The sequence below is a fragment of the Podarcis filfolensis genome (genome assembly GCF_964270895.1).
Source record: "Podarcis filfolensis genome assembly, chromosome: 12".
Classification (NCBI taxonomy): Eukaryota; Metazoa; Chordata; class Lepidosauria; order Squamata; family Lacertidae; genus Podarcis; species Podarcis filfolensis.
The window spans coordinates 44,244,760-44,261,369 of record NC_139614.1 but is presented as its reverse complement, the minus strand read 5'-3'; the positions used below and the strand labels follow the sequence as shown (position 1 = coordinate 44,261,369).

Genomic DNA, 16,610 nt, shown 5'->3' with positions numbered 1-16,610 from the left:
CATTATTTACACAATGGGCTGCACATGATTGGCTAATTCCGGAATTCTACTGTAAGCCAATCAGGTTGTGGATTCACTTCTATCTGGAGCATGATTGGGTGGTTCCTGCCAACCAATCATATTGCTGCATTGTTCTAGGACCAATCTGACTGCTGCATTCTGAATCCTATTGTTCTAGGACCAATCAGACTGCTGCAGTTTGGATCCTATTCAACTCAGTACATAACACCCCTCCCCTCTAAGTTCCAGTCCTGCCCGGGAGGTCGCATTCATAGTCCTCGAGGTACGCCGGTGGCCTACGTGTGCGTTGCGGCCTGGGGTGTTCCCTGGTCCGGGGTTCAGGTTCTGGCTCATGTTCCAAGGATGCTGGCTGTGATGGGCCTGTCTGGTCTGGTGCAACCGGCTCGCTCAGTCCGTGGTTCTGGTTCCGGTGTCCTTTTGGCTTCGCGGGTCCTCTCTGTATTTACTGATTCTGCCTCTCCTGCTGGCCCCTCCTGCTCTATGGGCCTCACTGCCCCTCTGTTCCCTTGGGACTCCTCTGACCTTTCCTCCTCCTCCTCTTCCTCCTATTTTCATTTTCTTTTCTCCTCCTCCTCCTCTTTCTCCTCCTAACCGGAGCTGTCTCCCCTCCACTCTATTCCCCCCCTCTCTCCTCGGCTTGGCTTGTTCTTCTCCCCGCCTTCCTTCCCTCCCTCCCTCTCCGGGCTCGGGAGCCGCCCCCTCCGCCTCCCAGCTGGATTTCAGAGGTGAGCCGAGCTCTGGGGGGGCCTTTAGCCCGCGCCTCTCTCCCTCCCCCTCCCTCCCGCCATCTTCCTATCCCTGAGGGGGAAACGTCCCCCTCAGCCCCCCGGGGGGAGGGGAGGCCAAGGAATCCCATCTGCTTCTCCTCCACAGAGAGCTGAAGCGTGTCTGTGTATGTTTGGGGGAGGGGGGGACAAGATCTGTATTAAGGTTGAGGTGAAGTGGCAAATAGGTGCACCATGCCTCGTGTGTGTGTGAAGGTTAGGAGAACTGCTGAGGGATATCCCGCAATATGGGGGGTGGGGAGTTGATGGACCCCATGTAAACAGCATGCTTCTTTGTGTTTCCGTTACACGTTTGTGCTCATTTTCAACCTTTTTTTTGTTTTTCAGTTGTGTGTGCGTGCCTGGGCAGAAATTAAGTTTGATAAAATAGACAGGTTTACAGGAATGGGGTATTTGAAGAAAGAGGCACTGGGGGAGGGTGTAAGGGGCCTGCCTGCAGCCGCATTTTGCTTTATTTTACTTAAAACAACAACAACAACAGCTGTGCTGCTTTATCGTGACCGTAACTGGTTATGCTGTAAACAGTTCACAGCATCAAACAATACAGGAATCCAGTCAAGCTAACGTTATCAGGTTAAAAAGTTCGGAGCAGCCAGAACCAAGGACATCTGCGGCTGGTACTAATGGTCAGGGAAAGCCCAGGATAAATAAATGAGGATTTACAGTACTCATTCAAAAGGGAGAACATTACACACACACACACACACACACTGAGAAGGTCACATTAACTGTCTAAAGTTAAGTGGTGGTTGTTCTGAATAGCCTGAAAGTGAATCCTGCTGTTTGAATGCTGAGGTGTTCACCAGTACCCTTGCTCCAAGATGTATGTTTCTTGAACAAATGAGGTAATCAGGGCAATTAGTGTGTGGAAGGCTGCCAATTAGATTCAGAGAGCCTGTAGTGTTTCAGTGAACTTCACATCCCCAAACACATTCCCTGTAATAAAATAACAGCTCTTTTTCTGTAGTTTTGGAAATAGCTTAGGCTGCATTCTACAGGGCTTGCGGTGTTTGAGTTTCACACCAAGTGAACTGAAACAGTGTTGCATCTGTTGTAACTCTGTATTATTAATGAAAATAAGCATTCACATAGCACATATATGTATTTCCAACAGTAGTAATCACTTACATATCATTTTTAAGTATTCAGACCACTTCAAATAAATTCTCAGTAATCTTTATGTTGTCCAATTAAGGTAAATTAATATTATTCACTTATTATGCAGTGGGAGCTCAAACAGTGGTTACTTGAGGCCACCTAGTTTGGTTAGACCTTTTCTGTAACAGTGATGTGGTTAATGATTTAATGGCAGAGAAGCCTTCACTTGCATTTGTTTTCCTTGAACAAGTGATTAATGCTGTTTGCCTGAACCAAAACAAAAGAGAGCCTCTCTGATAAACCTGCAGGCTATATATAAATGTTGTTAGGATGCATCTCCTTTAGGTTTAGAAATGAGATGATCTTAAGGAGAAAAATAGCTGTCCCTAAGAGACATAAAGTTTCTTGGTGTCTCTTGCTGAAATGTATAGACTGGAGATAAGTAAAAGAAAACATTTAATATAACACAAAACCTATGAAATGTCACATCCTTTGGAATTTATTTTCTTAAGGTTTCATGAAGGTCACAACCTCCCCATGGCTGAAAAATGCAGGATCAATCTGTTAGTTGCTACTACTCATCGTGTTGAAAGATGGTATGTTCCAGATATTAGGCCCAAGAAGAAGTAACATTTAGTGTATAAAAAACATCATACCCATGTGGGTGTTACCCATGGTGTTTAATGTTTACATTATGTTTAACATAATGTTTAAACTTGATCACTTGTTCCTATACATAGAATATTAGCATGCCTTTCATCTGCATCACAGATTCTTAAGGTACTAATGCTACATGTAGAAATAAGCAACCCACTTTAAAAGTGATGCAGGCAGTAGGTTGTCAGATTGTGAGGACTAATGAGACATAGGTATTGCCATTCTGTTGTTCATATAAATCACCCTGTAGCCTCTGGCTACCCATTTTAAAATAATGCTGATCTTGATGGACTGTTGATAGAATCTCACACTGAAATTCTGTTTCTAATGAAGTAGCAAGAAATTTTGAATGCCCAGGTTACTGTGCTGCTGGAATGTTTCCAGGTTATGTTTCTGCGTACAGTGGTGATTGTTTATTCAGGCATTTATATCCTATTCTGTGATAAAATCAAACATGACATGGCTTCCAAATAAAAATATATATCACAACAAAATTAAAAATACTGTAGCATAAAAAAAATCACATATTGACATAGAAACTTGGGAGAGGCATTCCAACTCAATAGGTGAAGCACATTCATTGTCTGCAAAAGGTTCCCATCATGTCCAAGTAGGACTTTGAAGATTCCTTTCTGAATCACTGGAGACTTCCTGCAGGTCTGTTTTGGCAATACTGAGAGAGATGAGTGGTTGGTTGGTCTTACTTGTTACCAGGCAGCTTCCCATGTTGCTATTAATTCTCAAGCTTTGATTATGGAAGAAATAACTATTTCCAATATCCCTTGACACATAATCCTCCCACATTTGCATTAAAGTGTTAAAATAATAATTTTCAAAACCCTTTTGTCACTGGTTAGTTGAATTCTAATTTTCTTTACCTTATGCTATTTGTCAGCAAGGAGAAAAAGGGGAAGGTGGAAAGTATTTAAAAGAATAGAACAGGAGGGACAGGCAGAATTTATTTTAAAAAGTAGTGCTGCAGAGGATATCTTGGGCAGTGCATGTATGACATGAACAATCTCATTCCTGACTGGATGGCTGAGATAAGATTGTATTACTGAGTATGTGATTAAAAAGCCCAGATAGTTTCAGCATTACTAGGTTAGAATGGCAAGTTGTGGCACATCCCCTAGGTTGCAAAAATGACAGTGGGATTGCTAGATTTGACAATTTTGTTCAGTTTCATTATTTTATTTATTTTATAAAATTTATACATGGCTTGATTGGAAAAATACCTCAAAGTAGGCTTTGAATTTTTCTTATATTCTGAACTATGTGGAATCTTCACAAGCATTCTTGTGGTGGAGTCTCCTTCTTTGGAGGTCTTTAAGCAGAGGCTTGACAACCATATGTCAGGAGTGCTCTGATGGTGTTTCCTGCTTGGCAGGGGGTTGGACTCGATGGCCCTTGTGGTCTCTTCCAACTCTATGATTCTATGATTCTATGATTCTATGATTTTTTAATTAGCAACATGTACTTTATGTTATTGTATAATCTTCAGAGGATGAATTTTAGTACTCAGCATATATGCTATATAATGTGATCATGGTTAATTTCATTTTGGATTAATTGTTGGTACTGTTTGAATAGCCACCAAACTCCCATAATGATGAATTTAAAAATGCAGTTATCAGCCAGTGATGGAGGTGCTTTCCTCCTATTTAGCTGTTAATCAGGAAAACGACTGAGTGTTTTCCAAGTGCCTGTAGACTTCAAGTTCAAATCAAATTGTCATATTTTCCTACTAATATTTATATTTTATGAACATTATTATTTTACAAAATATTAAAATAAGCAGAAACTTTTGGAGTATACTGTGAATATACAAGAATAAAGCTTTATTAATTTTGAGGAAAGCAAGACCACATCTCTGCTGTTATAAAAATCATTGGATTCCAGCAACATGTGAAGAAATTTTGTATTTGGTCAGGGCTTTTTAACAACACTGTGCAAGCTCGGAATTAAGAGAGATGTGTAACAGAATGAGATAATATTGTTAATGGAATAATGAAATGTGCAGATAAATATCTGGGTTTATGCAAAGTAAATGGAGATTAGATATGGCTTTAAAGCACGCACTTCAGCCAGGTGTGTTTATGATAAGGAAAGTGAACAATGATGTGACCTAAGGAAATTGCTGGTTTTGCTCATGAAAATTAGCAGAGGTTTGGAAGCTATGAAAGAACTCAGCGATTAGGTTATTTCAACAGCAAGTGAAAATCCACTGCAGGAAATTACTGGTTGAAAAGAATCATGTAATTTGGTTGGACATTTTAGCTGTTAGGCCAGAGGACTGTTTCATATATGCCTGCTGTCATTAGCCCATCTAACAGGCCTATCCACCCAATCATCTGCTTCCCATGCTGTGCCACACAACTCCTGACTTAAAAAGCAGACTGCATTGTGGATAGTGTGTGAGAAGAACTCTGCTGTCAGGTCATCACAGTCAAATTCTTTGGGCCACCATTTGCTAGAGGCTGGGTATAGGTTGATGCATAATGCCAAATTTAGACGAGGCTCATTTTTTCTGTAGCCGCTGTTTGAGAACTTCAGTGCTCTAGTCAGGTGATATGCATGTACCAACCTTTCCACATGGCATCCTGTTTCAATCTGTTTCCTTCCTGCCTCAGTGTCTCAGCAGTTTTTTACCAGAACATATTAGAACTGGGTTTCCTGTTGCTTGTTTTCTTCCCTTCCTGTATCTGCTGGCTTTCCTCAGTTAACTGACTGACCCACTGGGTCCATTCCTGGCTTAATATTCTTTGTTATGATCCTGTCCCAACCTTCTATTTTAATACTGCCCTTCCACTCCTGTTCCTAATGCAAACTGGTTTGGCAAATCTTATATAAAGACTGAAGAATTGTCCTCTGGGACACTGACACCAGGAAAAGTGAAGAGATCTTCTGGATAAACAGAACTGTCTGCTTCCCTGAATCATGGCTGCTGATTTTGGTGGTCAGAATTGTCATAATATTGCAGATTTGTTTACTTGTCTTTCTGATGACTATCTGAAATTTATAAAGGATTCCAGGGAATTTTCATGAATGTGCTCTGAATTCACATGGAGTGCTGCTCAGGCCTCCACCCCTAGTTAAAGTACTGGTCTAGAACAATGCCATTCAACATGGTGCCCTCCAGATGTTTTGGGTTGCAACTCTCATCATCCTCAGCCAATATGGCCAATAGTCAGGAATAATGGGAGTTTTAAGGTAAAGGTAAAAGGACCCCTGACCATTAGGTCCAGTCGTGACCGACTCTGGGGTTGCGGCGCTCATCTCACTTTATTGGCCGAGGGAGCCAGCGTACAGCTTCCGGGTCATGTGGCCAGCATGACTAAGCCGCTTCTGGCGAACCAGAGCAGTGCATGGAAACGCCGTTTACCTTCCCACCAGAGCGGTACCTATTTATCTACTTGCACTTTGACGTGCTTTCGAACTGCTAGGTTGGCAGGAGCAGGGACCGAGCAACAGGAGCTCACCCTGTCGCGGGGATTTGAACCGCCAACCTTCTGATCGGCAAGTCCTAGGCTCTATGGTTTAACCCACAGTGCAACCCACGTCCCTTCAATGGAAGTTTTAGTTCAAAACATTTTTGGGGACTGACATCTCCATCACATGGCTAGTACGCAGCAACATTTTCTGTTGTGCGCCCAAGCACCAAAAGAAGCAGCTGCGCACCAGCCAGCCAGCCAGTTTGTGGAAATGTCTTGTTGCTGTTTTATTCTGGATTGTTTCATTTGATTCTTTAGAGGGGTATAGAAATGAATAACAATAATAAACCCCACCACATAAGAAAGTGACTAGACAGAGGTGGCACCCATAACCTAGGTTTAAGGTGCCATGTGGTGATTAGCTTTTTTACACTGGTTATCTAACACTGGTTGTGAGCAAGCCATCATTTAGGAAAGGTTGACTACCATTACTATTTTTGTGTATGTGGTAAATGCAACGAATCTTTGAAGAATTCTTAGTTTCCTTGGAACACAGCTTGAAAATCCCTGCTCTGCTAAACAAGGCTTAATTTTATTCTACAATCTTAACTAATTGCTTATGCTGCAATAAATGTTGTAGTCTTTAAGGCACAACAAAACTCTTTATTGTTCCTTCTGCAACAGATTAACATGCCTAGCCCTCTGAAAATCTTACCTGTTAACTTCTGTGTCTGTTAAAAAGAAGTTTAAGGGAAACACTTCTTCCAAGTGCTTCACTTCCTTTTAAATTGCACTTCTTCATTCCCAGGAAAGTATTCATTTATTAATAATAATGCCTGTTTAAAATTTGAATGCCAAATCAAACTATGTTGGAGAATAGAGCAGAAAGGGGTGGGGAGTTTGCTTTTGCATTTATACTCTCTCTACCACTCTCCCTTCCTCAAACTTAAGCAATTTTAAATGGACAAAAAAGGAAGCACACTGCTTTAGTAATTCTTTCCACATTCTGATATTTCCTGAAAGAGATATTGTCTCTTGGCTTTCAAAAACATGAATGCCTGAGGGATTTTTTTCTTTCATTACACAACTCGTCTTGATTACTTAAGATCGGACAAGTAAGCATATTAGGAATACCAACTATTGCTAAAGTAGGTGACCTTGTAACATTGTTGCTTGATCTTTTATGCTTGCTATGCTTGTTTCATCTTTGGCAATTAAATGATAATTTGTTTTACATTTTATCTTCCAAAAATAAATAATCAGAAATAATCTGATACACTCAATAAAAAATAGATGTTGTGTGTTTTATTTAAAGGTATAAAACATGCACAGTAAAGGATAATTCGGATACTGGAATAGTAGTATTAAAAAACTGTATAGTTGTTTCTTTGCTGTTGTAGAATATTTTATATCTCTCCTACCTTCTATGGGATGATTTGTTAGGATGTGAATAACTTAAGGCAAGTCATTTTTCTACTGTGGACCTGATTTATCACTGTTACAAAATTTTTTGCTTGGGGCATTTAAGGGAGTATTGTTTGCAACTTAGCAAACTAGTTCTTATATACTCAAGTGTGATGTTACCTTTACCATAATGCTGTTTTGAGTTGGAGTCATCAGTTGCTGCCCCATTACGTTAGCAAATAGCTTTGAAAATATCATTTGTGCAACACTAGTTCAAATGAATATAGTTCAAATGTGTAGTCAAACCTTGATCTGACTTCCTTATGTGAAACAGTTGCAACAAATGAAGGGGACATTAAAAAACACAGTCAAGTTCATCCACAGTGGTTTACAGAAACCAGACCTATGTTAGGTGACCTGATAGTTTCATATGTTGCCATGGGAAGGCTACAGTTGCAGCTTTTGGCCTATGAATGCGAGACTACTCCCAACAGAACTTGAGAAACTCCAGATTCAGGCGTCACCCCACTTAATGCACAGTTGACTTGTGTGCGACTGCGTATCTGTGTGGCACTGGGAAATACATACGTACGTACCAGGAAATGGGGGAAAGTCCTCAGGGCTTCCAAGGAGACCCTCCCTGGAGCCAGACGAGGATGTCATTGAGGGCACAGAAAGCCCCCAAAAGACCAGAGGCACAGCAAGGCTTTGTTTAGGCTGCTCAGCCTCCACACCTAACAGCTGAAGCGCACATCTTCCAGCCAGCCCCAGAGCTTCAACTGTAGATATTTCGGTCTGGATTGAAGAGAGCTGGAGAGCAGGAAAAAATGGGTGTTTAGAGGGTGTTCCCCCTTTTGTGATTTTCACTTATGCGCGCAGGGATGTTTGTATAGATTCCTGCAGATTCCTGTCTACAATGTAATATTATAGTTAACATTTACCTATTGTCTTGAATCATCTGATTATGTTCTTTTGACACTGTATTTTGATCAGTATGGCCTAGCTAGTGGTGTGCAGAGAGATCCCATGTATCCACTTCACGCTATGCTTACCTGCAAGTGAATGTGCATACTTTGGATTACAACTACATCTGTACTTGTGTATTTATCCTCACAGGTCTATAATCAATTGAGGTGGGGCTGGGTGCATCCACATTGTGTGTGTCCCTGTGCTCTGCTATGGCCCTTCTCTGGTTCTCACCCATCTGTCTCGAGAGACTGTGGAGTGCATCTCCAGGGGTGAAGTCAAACTGCTGCATTAGCAGCACCAAATTGACCTTCCTGGGGAAGAAGCCTGGGCAGTGAGTATGGAGGTCTTGGACTTCCCAGATGGCAAGACCCCCTGGCCCTTGCTGATGTGATCCAAAGGAAAGTCGAGCAATACGTTCGGCACCAGCTTGGCTGCAGGAGTTGTGGGAAGGAGGCATACAAGATGCCACCCAACTGCTTTAGGAACTGCACTCCAGATTTGGGCACGGTTTACTCCTTAGCATTTTCTTCTACCAAGGATATCTCCCAAGGCAGCAGGGGTTTGGGAGCAGAGTTTTGCTTCTCCTAGATGGGCTACCTTCCTTGGCTGACGAGCTCTACCAACCCCTCACTTCCCTTTATCTAGAGCTTGTGCAGAAGCTGCCTTCTTGACCATCAGACCCACTATTGGTCTTGTCCACTCAATTTACTAGAGCCTGTCTTTGCATGCAGGTACTATTTCCTGCGTAGTCCTATCCATACATTGGGGGCATGTCTGCAGTGGGGCAACTTGCCAAATGTGTGTTGCCTGTCTCCATGAGCTGCAACCCTGAATGCTCAGGGTCATAGTTTATGGGGCTAGCCAGTGTGTATTTGGAAAGCTGTCCTGATGCTGCCATGCCCCTAATGTGTGGATAGCATGGGGGGGCATAGCAGGGCACCACTCATCCCTCATGGGAGGCTGAACACCTGAATAAGGCTTTACTCTAAAACAATTCCACTGATATTAAATCTCATGGAAACAAATGGAATATGCTTTCAAGAAGTAGGCTTATGATGGTGCAGTAAGCGTACCTGTCAGCTCATACTGAACGTAAACTGCAACATCTGAACTGTGGATTTTTTCATTTCTCACTAATGTTCTCATTGTGGCCCTTAACATGCATGATAGCAGGAAGATTAAAGTATAGGTGGTAGTTTTGCATGCTTCAGCAATAATTGACTTAAAATGTGAAAGTCTTTTTGACTAATTTTTGTATTGTTTCACTAATCAATATTTAATATGGTTTTCATAGGATATTTAACATGACACTGATATACTGGACAGGTAATTTCCATTATTTTGAAAACCTAATTTAATAGGGTGAATCCAGGTAACTGCCAGCAATGATCCCCTCTTGTGGCTGCAATCCTATACTCATTTATCTGGGAGTACATCCCATTGAACTCAATGAGATTTACTTCTGTGTAAACATGTATAGGATTGTGCTGTGTATCTCCATGTGCCATACTGTTTTGCTAAGGACTTGTTCAGTTAATTCCATTTCTTACATTAAATTTGTAAGATTTTTGTGGTGAAAGGGCAATTGATCTTGACAGAAATCACCTTTCCAACTTAAGTGATTTGCTACCAAAGCTTAAAGGATAATATTCCGCGCCCCCCCTTAAGGTTCAGTAATCTCTCTTTAAAAGCTAAAGGCTGTTCGGTCTTTTGGATAGTTTTACAGTACAATGCTATATATATCTTCTTGGAAGTAAGCCCCATTGAGTTCATTGGGGATTACTTTCATGTATGTTAGCATTGGATTGCAGCCTTAAAGTACACTTGGAGCTGCTGCACATGAATTTTTTCCTATGCTGGCTTCGTGATGTGTGTGTTAATAATGATAAATATACTGTGTTGTCACATACAGGGTGTACATGTTTATTGCACACAACAGTGGTTGGTGTAGGAGAAATATCACGTGTCAGTGGGCCCTTGAATCCTGCTTGTTAATTTCTCCTTATTCCTGTCTTCTGTGTGTGTGTTTGCTTGCTGCCTCCTCAGCTTTAGGTATAACTTCTTGCAAGATCTGGAGGAGGGCTTGCATTTAAGCATGTCTTTTTCCTGAATAATGCATGAATTTTGCAGTCATTCTGGTGCATGAAGATGTGCAAAGGATCATTAGTATAATGAAATGCAGAATGATGATGTCCAACTGACTAAGCTGTTAACATTTTATGAGCAAATAACTTCTCTAGTTCTAAAATTGTATTTTTCCCCCTCAAAGGTTTTGACGGTGCTTTATTATGTTTGTCCTTCTCTTCCAGTTTTTGAAGGTTTTTAGTTTTGTCTAAATTGCACTGGAAACTGCATTGGGCAGGGGCTTGACTTTTTCCTGTGTTTTGTTTAGCACCTTGTAGATGTAGGTGCATGATTTAGAATAAATATGAATAAATATTAAAATGATTTCTTCCATCTCTCCAAATTTGGTTTGTATCACTTTAATTGTGGCTCTTCCTTTCTTGTTGGAAATGATAAAAAAGGGCCTGTATCTAAACAGCCGGTTGTTTTCCTGATGCTGTGAAAAATGGCTTAAATAAAGTGTTCATTTTGCAGAACGTTTGACCATGATTAAAAGGGAAGGTTAAATTGCACCATCAGATTAAAATACATTATTTAAGTTCAGCTGTTCTGAGTGTAGTAGATCTTTTAGCCAGAGCTAACACAAAATGAGGAAAATCTAAGTCCCCTTGGGTCTGCTTTGAGCTTAAGAATTTTAATAATGACTAGTGGAGGGAAATTATCACTAACGGGTTGACCTTTTTGGAGACATCTTCCAAACCGCTGATACCATTTCTGTTAGTTGCTAGTCACAAGAAAAGTACATGTGAAAAGGGTGTTTAGCTTGTAGGAAAGGTTGTTTCAGAGGAATGCTCCTTGCTCATATCCATGTACCAAAACATACAGTATCCTCAGCCTTAATTAGTAAGTCTAATTAAACAGAGTCACATAGTATTTTTCTGTGTTAATTTCACTACATTGCCTTACAATTTGCAAAACATGCATTTGTTTTTGGCTGTAGATTTCATAACCTAGATTTTTCAAACCCCAACAGTCTTCTAGTTGTTAGATGTATATAACAGTTCTCATTCCTAATTTGAGAGTTGGTGTATTGTCAGATCTCCCTACATCAGGGATTTCCACACAGTTGTTTTAAATGCTGCTCAAACTTCTTTGCTTAACTTTATTGCTTTCTTCTTTGTTTTGCAAGTTCCTGGGTCTCTTTCCTGGACTGTCATTGTTTTGGAATTCTTTTTCGGGTGGGGGTAATGAATGTTGCCTTCTGAGTTGATAGTCTTTTAACCTTTGATTCAAAGTAACAATTAGCCATTGTTCTGTTATTGAAGCTAAAAACTCACATGTTAAAATTAGAGCTGGCACCAATTAAAGAAAATTTAATTGATTAACTATGAGCTATAATTGTTTAAAATGGTATACAAATAGAATTATAATTCTGAACAGTATTATTTGTCTTTAGATTATTGACACATGAATAAGACACCATTTTAGAAGAGGCATTTTTTCCCATGGGGGAGAGGAGGAATACCTCTGTTAAAGTGTTGTCTGCCTCCCATGTTTATGTAAGTTCTTGTACTAGAACAAATTCTGCTGTCAGATGAACAGTGGCCATCTTCTTAACTGAAAGGTTTTTAATTGACGAAATGCTTCAGCTCTTGTTAAAATGGAATTTGAGGAGGGGAGGAAATGGAAAATGTTTCTTGCTTAATAGATTCATATTAATTGTGAAAAGATTTGGATACAGTGTAGTTTCTTGGACACTGTTCCCTAAATGAAGCACAACTTGATTTTCTTATGGGAGCAGTATGGTTCATGCATGGGCAAGTATGGTTGAAGGTACTGTCAGGTAATTTAAACACAGTTCAGATGACTTTTGAAATGCATAGTGATGATTTTCAAATAGAGCAAATGTTAAAAAAAGATACATTTGCAAATCCATTTTAATAATCTTAATAGCATTGAATGTTAAATGAATTAACTTTTTAAAGAATTTAATTTGATTATAGCACAATCTTTGTGTAAGGTGTTTTATGAAAGAACAAGTTAGTAAACTGCTGCAACATTTTACTAAATATTCTACTAAATATTACCTGACTCCACCCTTCAAACATCATCTTCCTTTACTTACAGCTGGGTTTATGACTTTGCATGCATTTCATTGAACTGCAGTAGGTGTTTGATTGTTTGCTGGAAGCATTTTGGAATTCTCACTGGGTTTGCATTTCGAAGGAACTTAGTAGGCCCCTAGCCTAGAGGATGATTTTTTTTTATTTATACGGTGGCTTTTTAGCTAACAATTAATGGCAGAGAATGTGGTCTCAATTCTCCTGTTTTCATATATCCGCAGCATTATTTTTTAAATAGAATCAGAATTAAATAATCTTAACTCCTCAGACAAAAACAAAATATCCCTTCCCTAAAAATGATTTAAGAATTTTGCAGGCTTAAATTTTTCCATTACAATTATTTCTTCTAAGACTAACTCATTATATAAGGCAAATTCTAATACTTAACACTTGGTTTTAGTTTATCTTAGGAACTTCTGGGAAGTTATTTTTTTGAAGTAATGCCCACAGAAAGTGGAAGTTGTGCCACTGCTCGCCAAGCCAAGCAGAAACGCAAATCTCACAGTCTTTCTATACGAAGAACAAACAGTTCTGAACAGGAGCGGTCAGGATTGCAGAGAGAGATGTTGGAAGGCCAGGTAAATTTGGCTGGAATTTGTGTGTCTTATGTTTGTTTAAATTCTCTACTTAATCCTATTAAGGCAAGTTACAATAGCTTGGTAACAATCTATTGAGCAGCAAGACTAATTCCATATAATTCCAAAAAACAAAAGATATTTTTTTTGAAAACAAAATAAAACAAAACTTGCCAAGGCAGCATGGAGGGTTTCCATACTGTGAGGAGTGGTGAAATGTAAAAGGCTATAACTCCTAGTTTAAAACTTGGGAATGCCTAAGCATTCAGTCCTTCACCTCATTTATCCTCAACACATCCTTTTGTGAATGTTCAGGTGAAACGAGGGGGGGCGGGGAGGTGCTCAAAGCCACACCATTGATCTTCACTGCTGAACAGGGAGTCAAGCCTGTGCCTTGGCTCGGACAGTTAAGGCATCCTCATTATTGAGGCACCCACCATTCCTTGCTACTTGGTTTATGATTGAATCATGGTCAAAATAGCACTCACTTCATCTAGCAGAGTGTTCTGTGACTCACTAATAGTCCCCCCCCCCCAAATCAACACAACAGTGGAGATCGAAGTATGATTTAAATTTGAACTCTTCTTTGGTATAATGGGAAAATTATTTCAGGATAGATTTTGGAGTAAAATTACAGAATGGGCATTAAGGGTCAAAAATGCACTAAAGCAATATAAAGCACTCCAATAATTTTTAATATTTTTTCATTTTTTCAAGGATTCTAAACTACCATCATCTGTAAGAAATACACTCCTGGAACTTTTTGGCCAAATAGAAAGAGAGTTTGAAAACCTCTACATTGAAAATCTCGAATGTGAGTTGATCTTTATATAATGTATTGGAAAAATATTTGAAAAGTTGAAAGGGCATGGAAAATATACTAGATGCATTATATTTCAGCTAATTATTCTGGTCCCCTGCCCCCATACATGATTGTGAATTAACAGCTTAGTAACAACTCTGAATGGACACTTACATTTCCCAAGTTACATATCCACGTATCACATGTGTTTGCGGTCCTAGCACTTGCATTGTCTAATTCCTTTTAACTTGATCCGTACAGTCTGTCATGTTCAGTATGCAGGTTTATATATATATATATATATAAAGATAGAAACAGAGCATTTGGATGTCTGATATGACTTCCTGTTTAATTCTTTATTTAACTAAGTATCAGCTACGCTTCAATATTTTAAAGCCACAGCAGTTTAATCATAAGGCAGCATAAAAATGTAACTATGCATAGCAAGGCATAATATGTTTGCCATATAAGCCCTCTACAGAATATGTAGAACTGCCTGCTTTACCCCCACCTCCATCCTTGAGTTCATCTCCACCACTGCTGACTTCATCTCCAGACCTTTGCACATTGAACACAAATCCTGAAAGGGGGAATCTACATGTTCTTGGCTGAATGTACATAGGCTCTCCCTTTCAACTCCCCCATTCTTTTTGTGATGGTTTTCTTGATGTCTGGAGAGGATGTTGAGGACAGAGCCAGCGTGGGGGGCTAACTTCCATGGGTTCTTGGAATTTGTGAAGAATTATGTCTACTTTTTAGGGCTGTATAATATATAAAATTCTCCATTATTATCATTACTTGTGTTTATTGATTCAAGATTGCTGTGCCAGATATCTAGACTGGATGCCCTCTCTTTTTAAACTTGGCAAAAATATGCTAAAGCTCTAATGCTGGGTTCATTGTCTTCCAATCTGGAGTGGAATTACATGCAGGAACAAGCTCTTTGGCAAGCGGTGACTTGCTCATTGTGGAAGAGAGATAGCAGTCTTTCCTTCCTGAATTTTTATTTGCATTTACTAATGGGTCTTTTGCATCAGAGTTATTCCCGTTGGAACTGTAGTTTTGAAGCAACTTACTCATAGCAAAGCCTGCTGTGAAATTATGTCTGAATCTGATGGCTGCTGGTTTAAGATTACGCTTACTACTTGTGGTATACAGATAAACCGCAGATGCAAAAAGCCCTTTTGGTAGATGGAAACTGGAGACTACTAGGCTGCATAGTTGAGACCTCGGAAATAGGGAATGTGTGATAATTTAAAAGTTGTGATTGAATGCCTATTATCTTCATTAACATTGATTTTTATGCTACTGCTAGTACGTAGAGAGATTGATACACTTAATGAACGCTTAGCAGCTGAAGGCCAAACCATTGATGGAGCTGAACTGAGCAAGGGACAGCTGAAAACAAAAGGTAAGAAGAAGGTGGACAAGTACACTTCTCTTAATTGGCTTTTCATAACTTAAGTTGGTGATTTGTTGGAAGGGTGTTATCACAAATGTTTGAATAAAATAATAAAACGGCCTTTAGAAACTCACTCCCTTTAAATTTATTTGTCTTAACAGCCAGTCATAGTACCAGTCAGCTGTCTCAGAAATTAAAGACTACTTACAAGGCATCTACTAGCAAGGTATGAAACACATTGAACCTTTTATTTCCCTGCAGTATTTACTTGCTGGCCTAAATTTGGCAGTTTTCTGTTAAGTACTTTCTATTTGTAGATATGCTTAGTGAAGGCTAGCAAAATCGTTGGCGTCTGTTTTCCGCTCCTCTGAATTGTTGCTTCAAAATAATGTAATGAACGCATTGGAAAGGAAAGGAGGTTTGCAGCAAGGGAGAGCTGTGAGAGGGTTTAAAAAAACCTGTTAATAGAAGATAGAAACTAATAGCATTTTGATTGTGAGGAATTCTGTAGGAATAAAATGTAGTTAAGTTAAATAGATGTTACATCCATTTCCCCCATGAATTTTACTAATTCATGGACATGTCCTCGTTCAAAATGTAGATTCATAGAACTGGATGCATCTTCTGATTGCAGTTACCAGTGACCTGATCGATACTTCGATCAATAGTGTGTTCTTGCCTCATGCAAGTATTACTCAGAAAGTCACATACAAAACTTTCATGCTGTTATCTTCCACAGGGCTTTCAAAATATATTGCTTTTTAGGTTCAAATGTAAACTTTTGGTGTCTGCTGTGAACAGAGCTAAATAAATATTATAAATTCCTATGGTGGCAGTGTCAAATATAGGATCAGACACATCACACTTACCCAGTGTTGATCATTAAATTACATTGGGTTTGCTAACTGCCCCTATTTACTTATTTTGCTTTCTGGCTGGTTTCCGGAACAGCTAAGGTCAAGACCACTTCCCCAGCTCATGTGTTTTTTTCTGCATAAACACAGTTTGGAGTTGGTCAGCCTTTCTTCTTTCTAGGAAACTCAGAAAGCTGTTGCAATCCAGCAGGGCTTGTAGCTTATACTCCCATCTCCACTGCTGAGTCTATGCTGAATGTTGCCCAAACCATTGCTACTTAGAGAGGTGGCCATACTGGGAATTAGAAAAGGACTTTGATTTCAAATTTGTAGGCCCTCCCCCCATTTGGATTGGGTCAGGAATGAGCTGAAGAAAGTGTGTGGAGCACTCTTCAGTACAGAATACTTCAGGGTAGTTTTTTTAG

The 16,610-nt window shown here is 39.6% G+C and overlaps 1 protein-coding gene across 4 annotated transcripts in view; it reads left to right on the top strand.

Annotated features, from left to right (window-relative positions):
- The first annotated feature begins 531 nt into the window (after positions 1 to 531).
- The window catches only part of WDR37 (WD repeat domain 37), a 55,547-nt gene continuing 39,468 nt past the window's right edge, over positions 532 to 16,610 (top strand). For 2 of the 4 annotated variants that reach the window (XM_083579829.1, XM_083579827.1), the window contains exons 1-6: positions 552 to 746; positions 9,660 to 9,691; positions 12,953 to 13,130; positions 13,845 to 13,941; positions 15,245 to 15,340; positions 15,493 to 15,557. In XM_083579829.1, the coding sequence (XP_083435955.1) occupies positions 12,993 to 13,130; positions 13,845 to 13,941; positions 15,245 to 15,340; positions 15,493 to 15,557 (396 nt within the window). In that variant the 5' untranslated portion in view covers positions 552 to 746; positions 9,660 to 9,691; positions 12,953 to 12,992. Of the gene's footprint in view, positions 747 to 9,659; positions 9,692 to 12,952; positions 13,131 to 13,844; positions 13,942 to 15,244; positions 15,341 to 15,492; positions 15,558 to 16,610 lie in introns of all 4 variants that reach the window. The other 2 variants (XM_083579828.1, XM_083579826.1) reach the window with 2 other exon arrangements.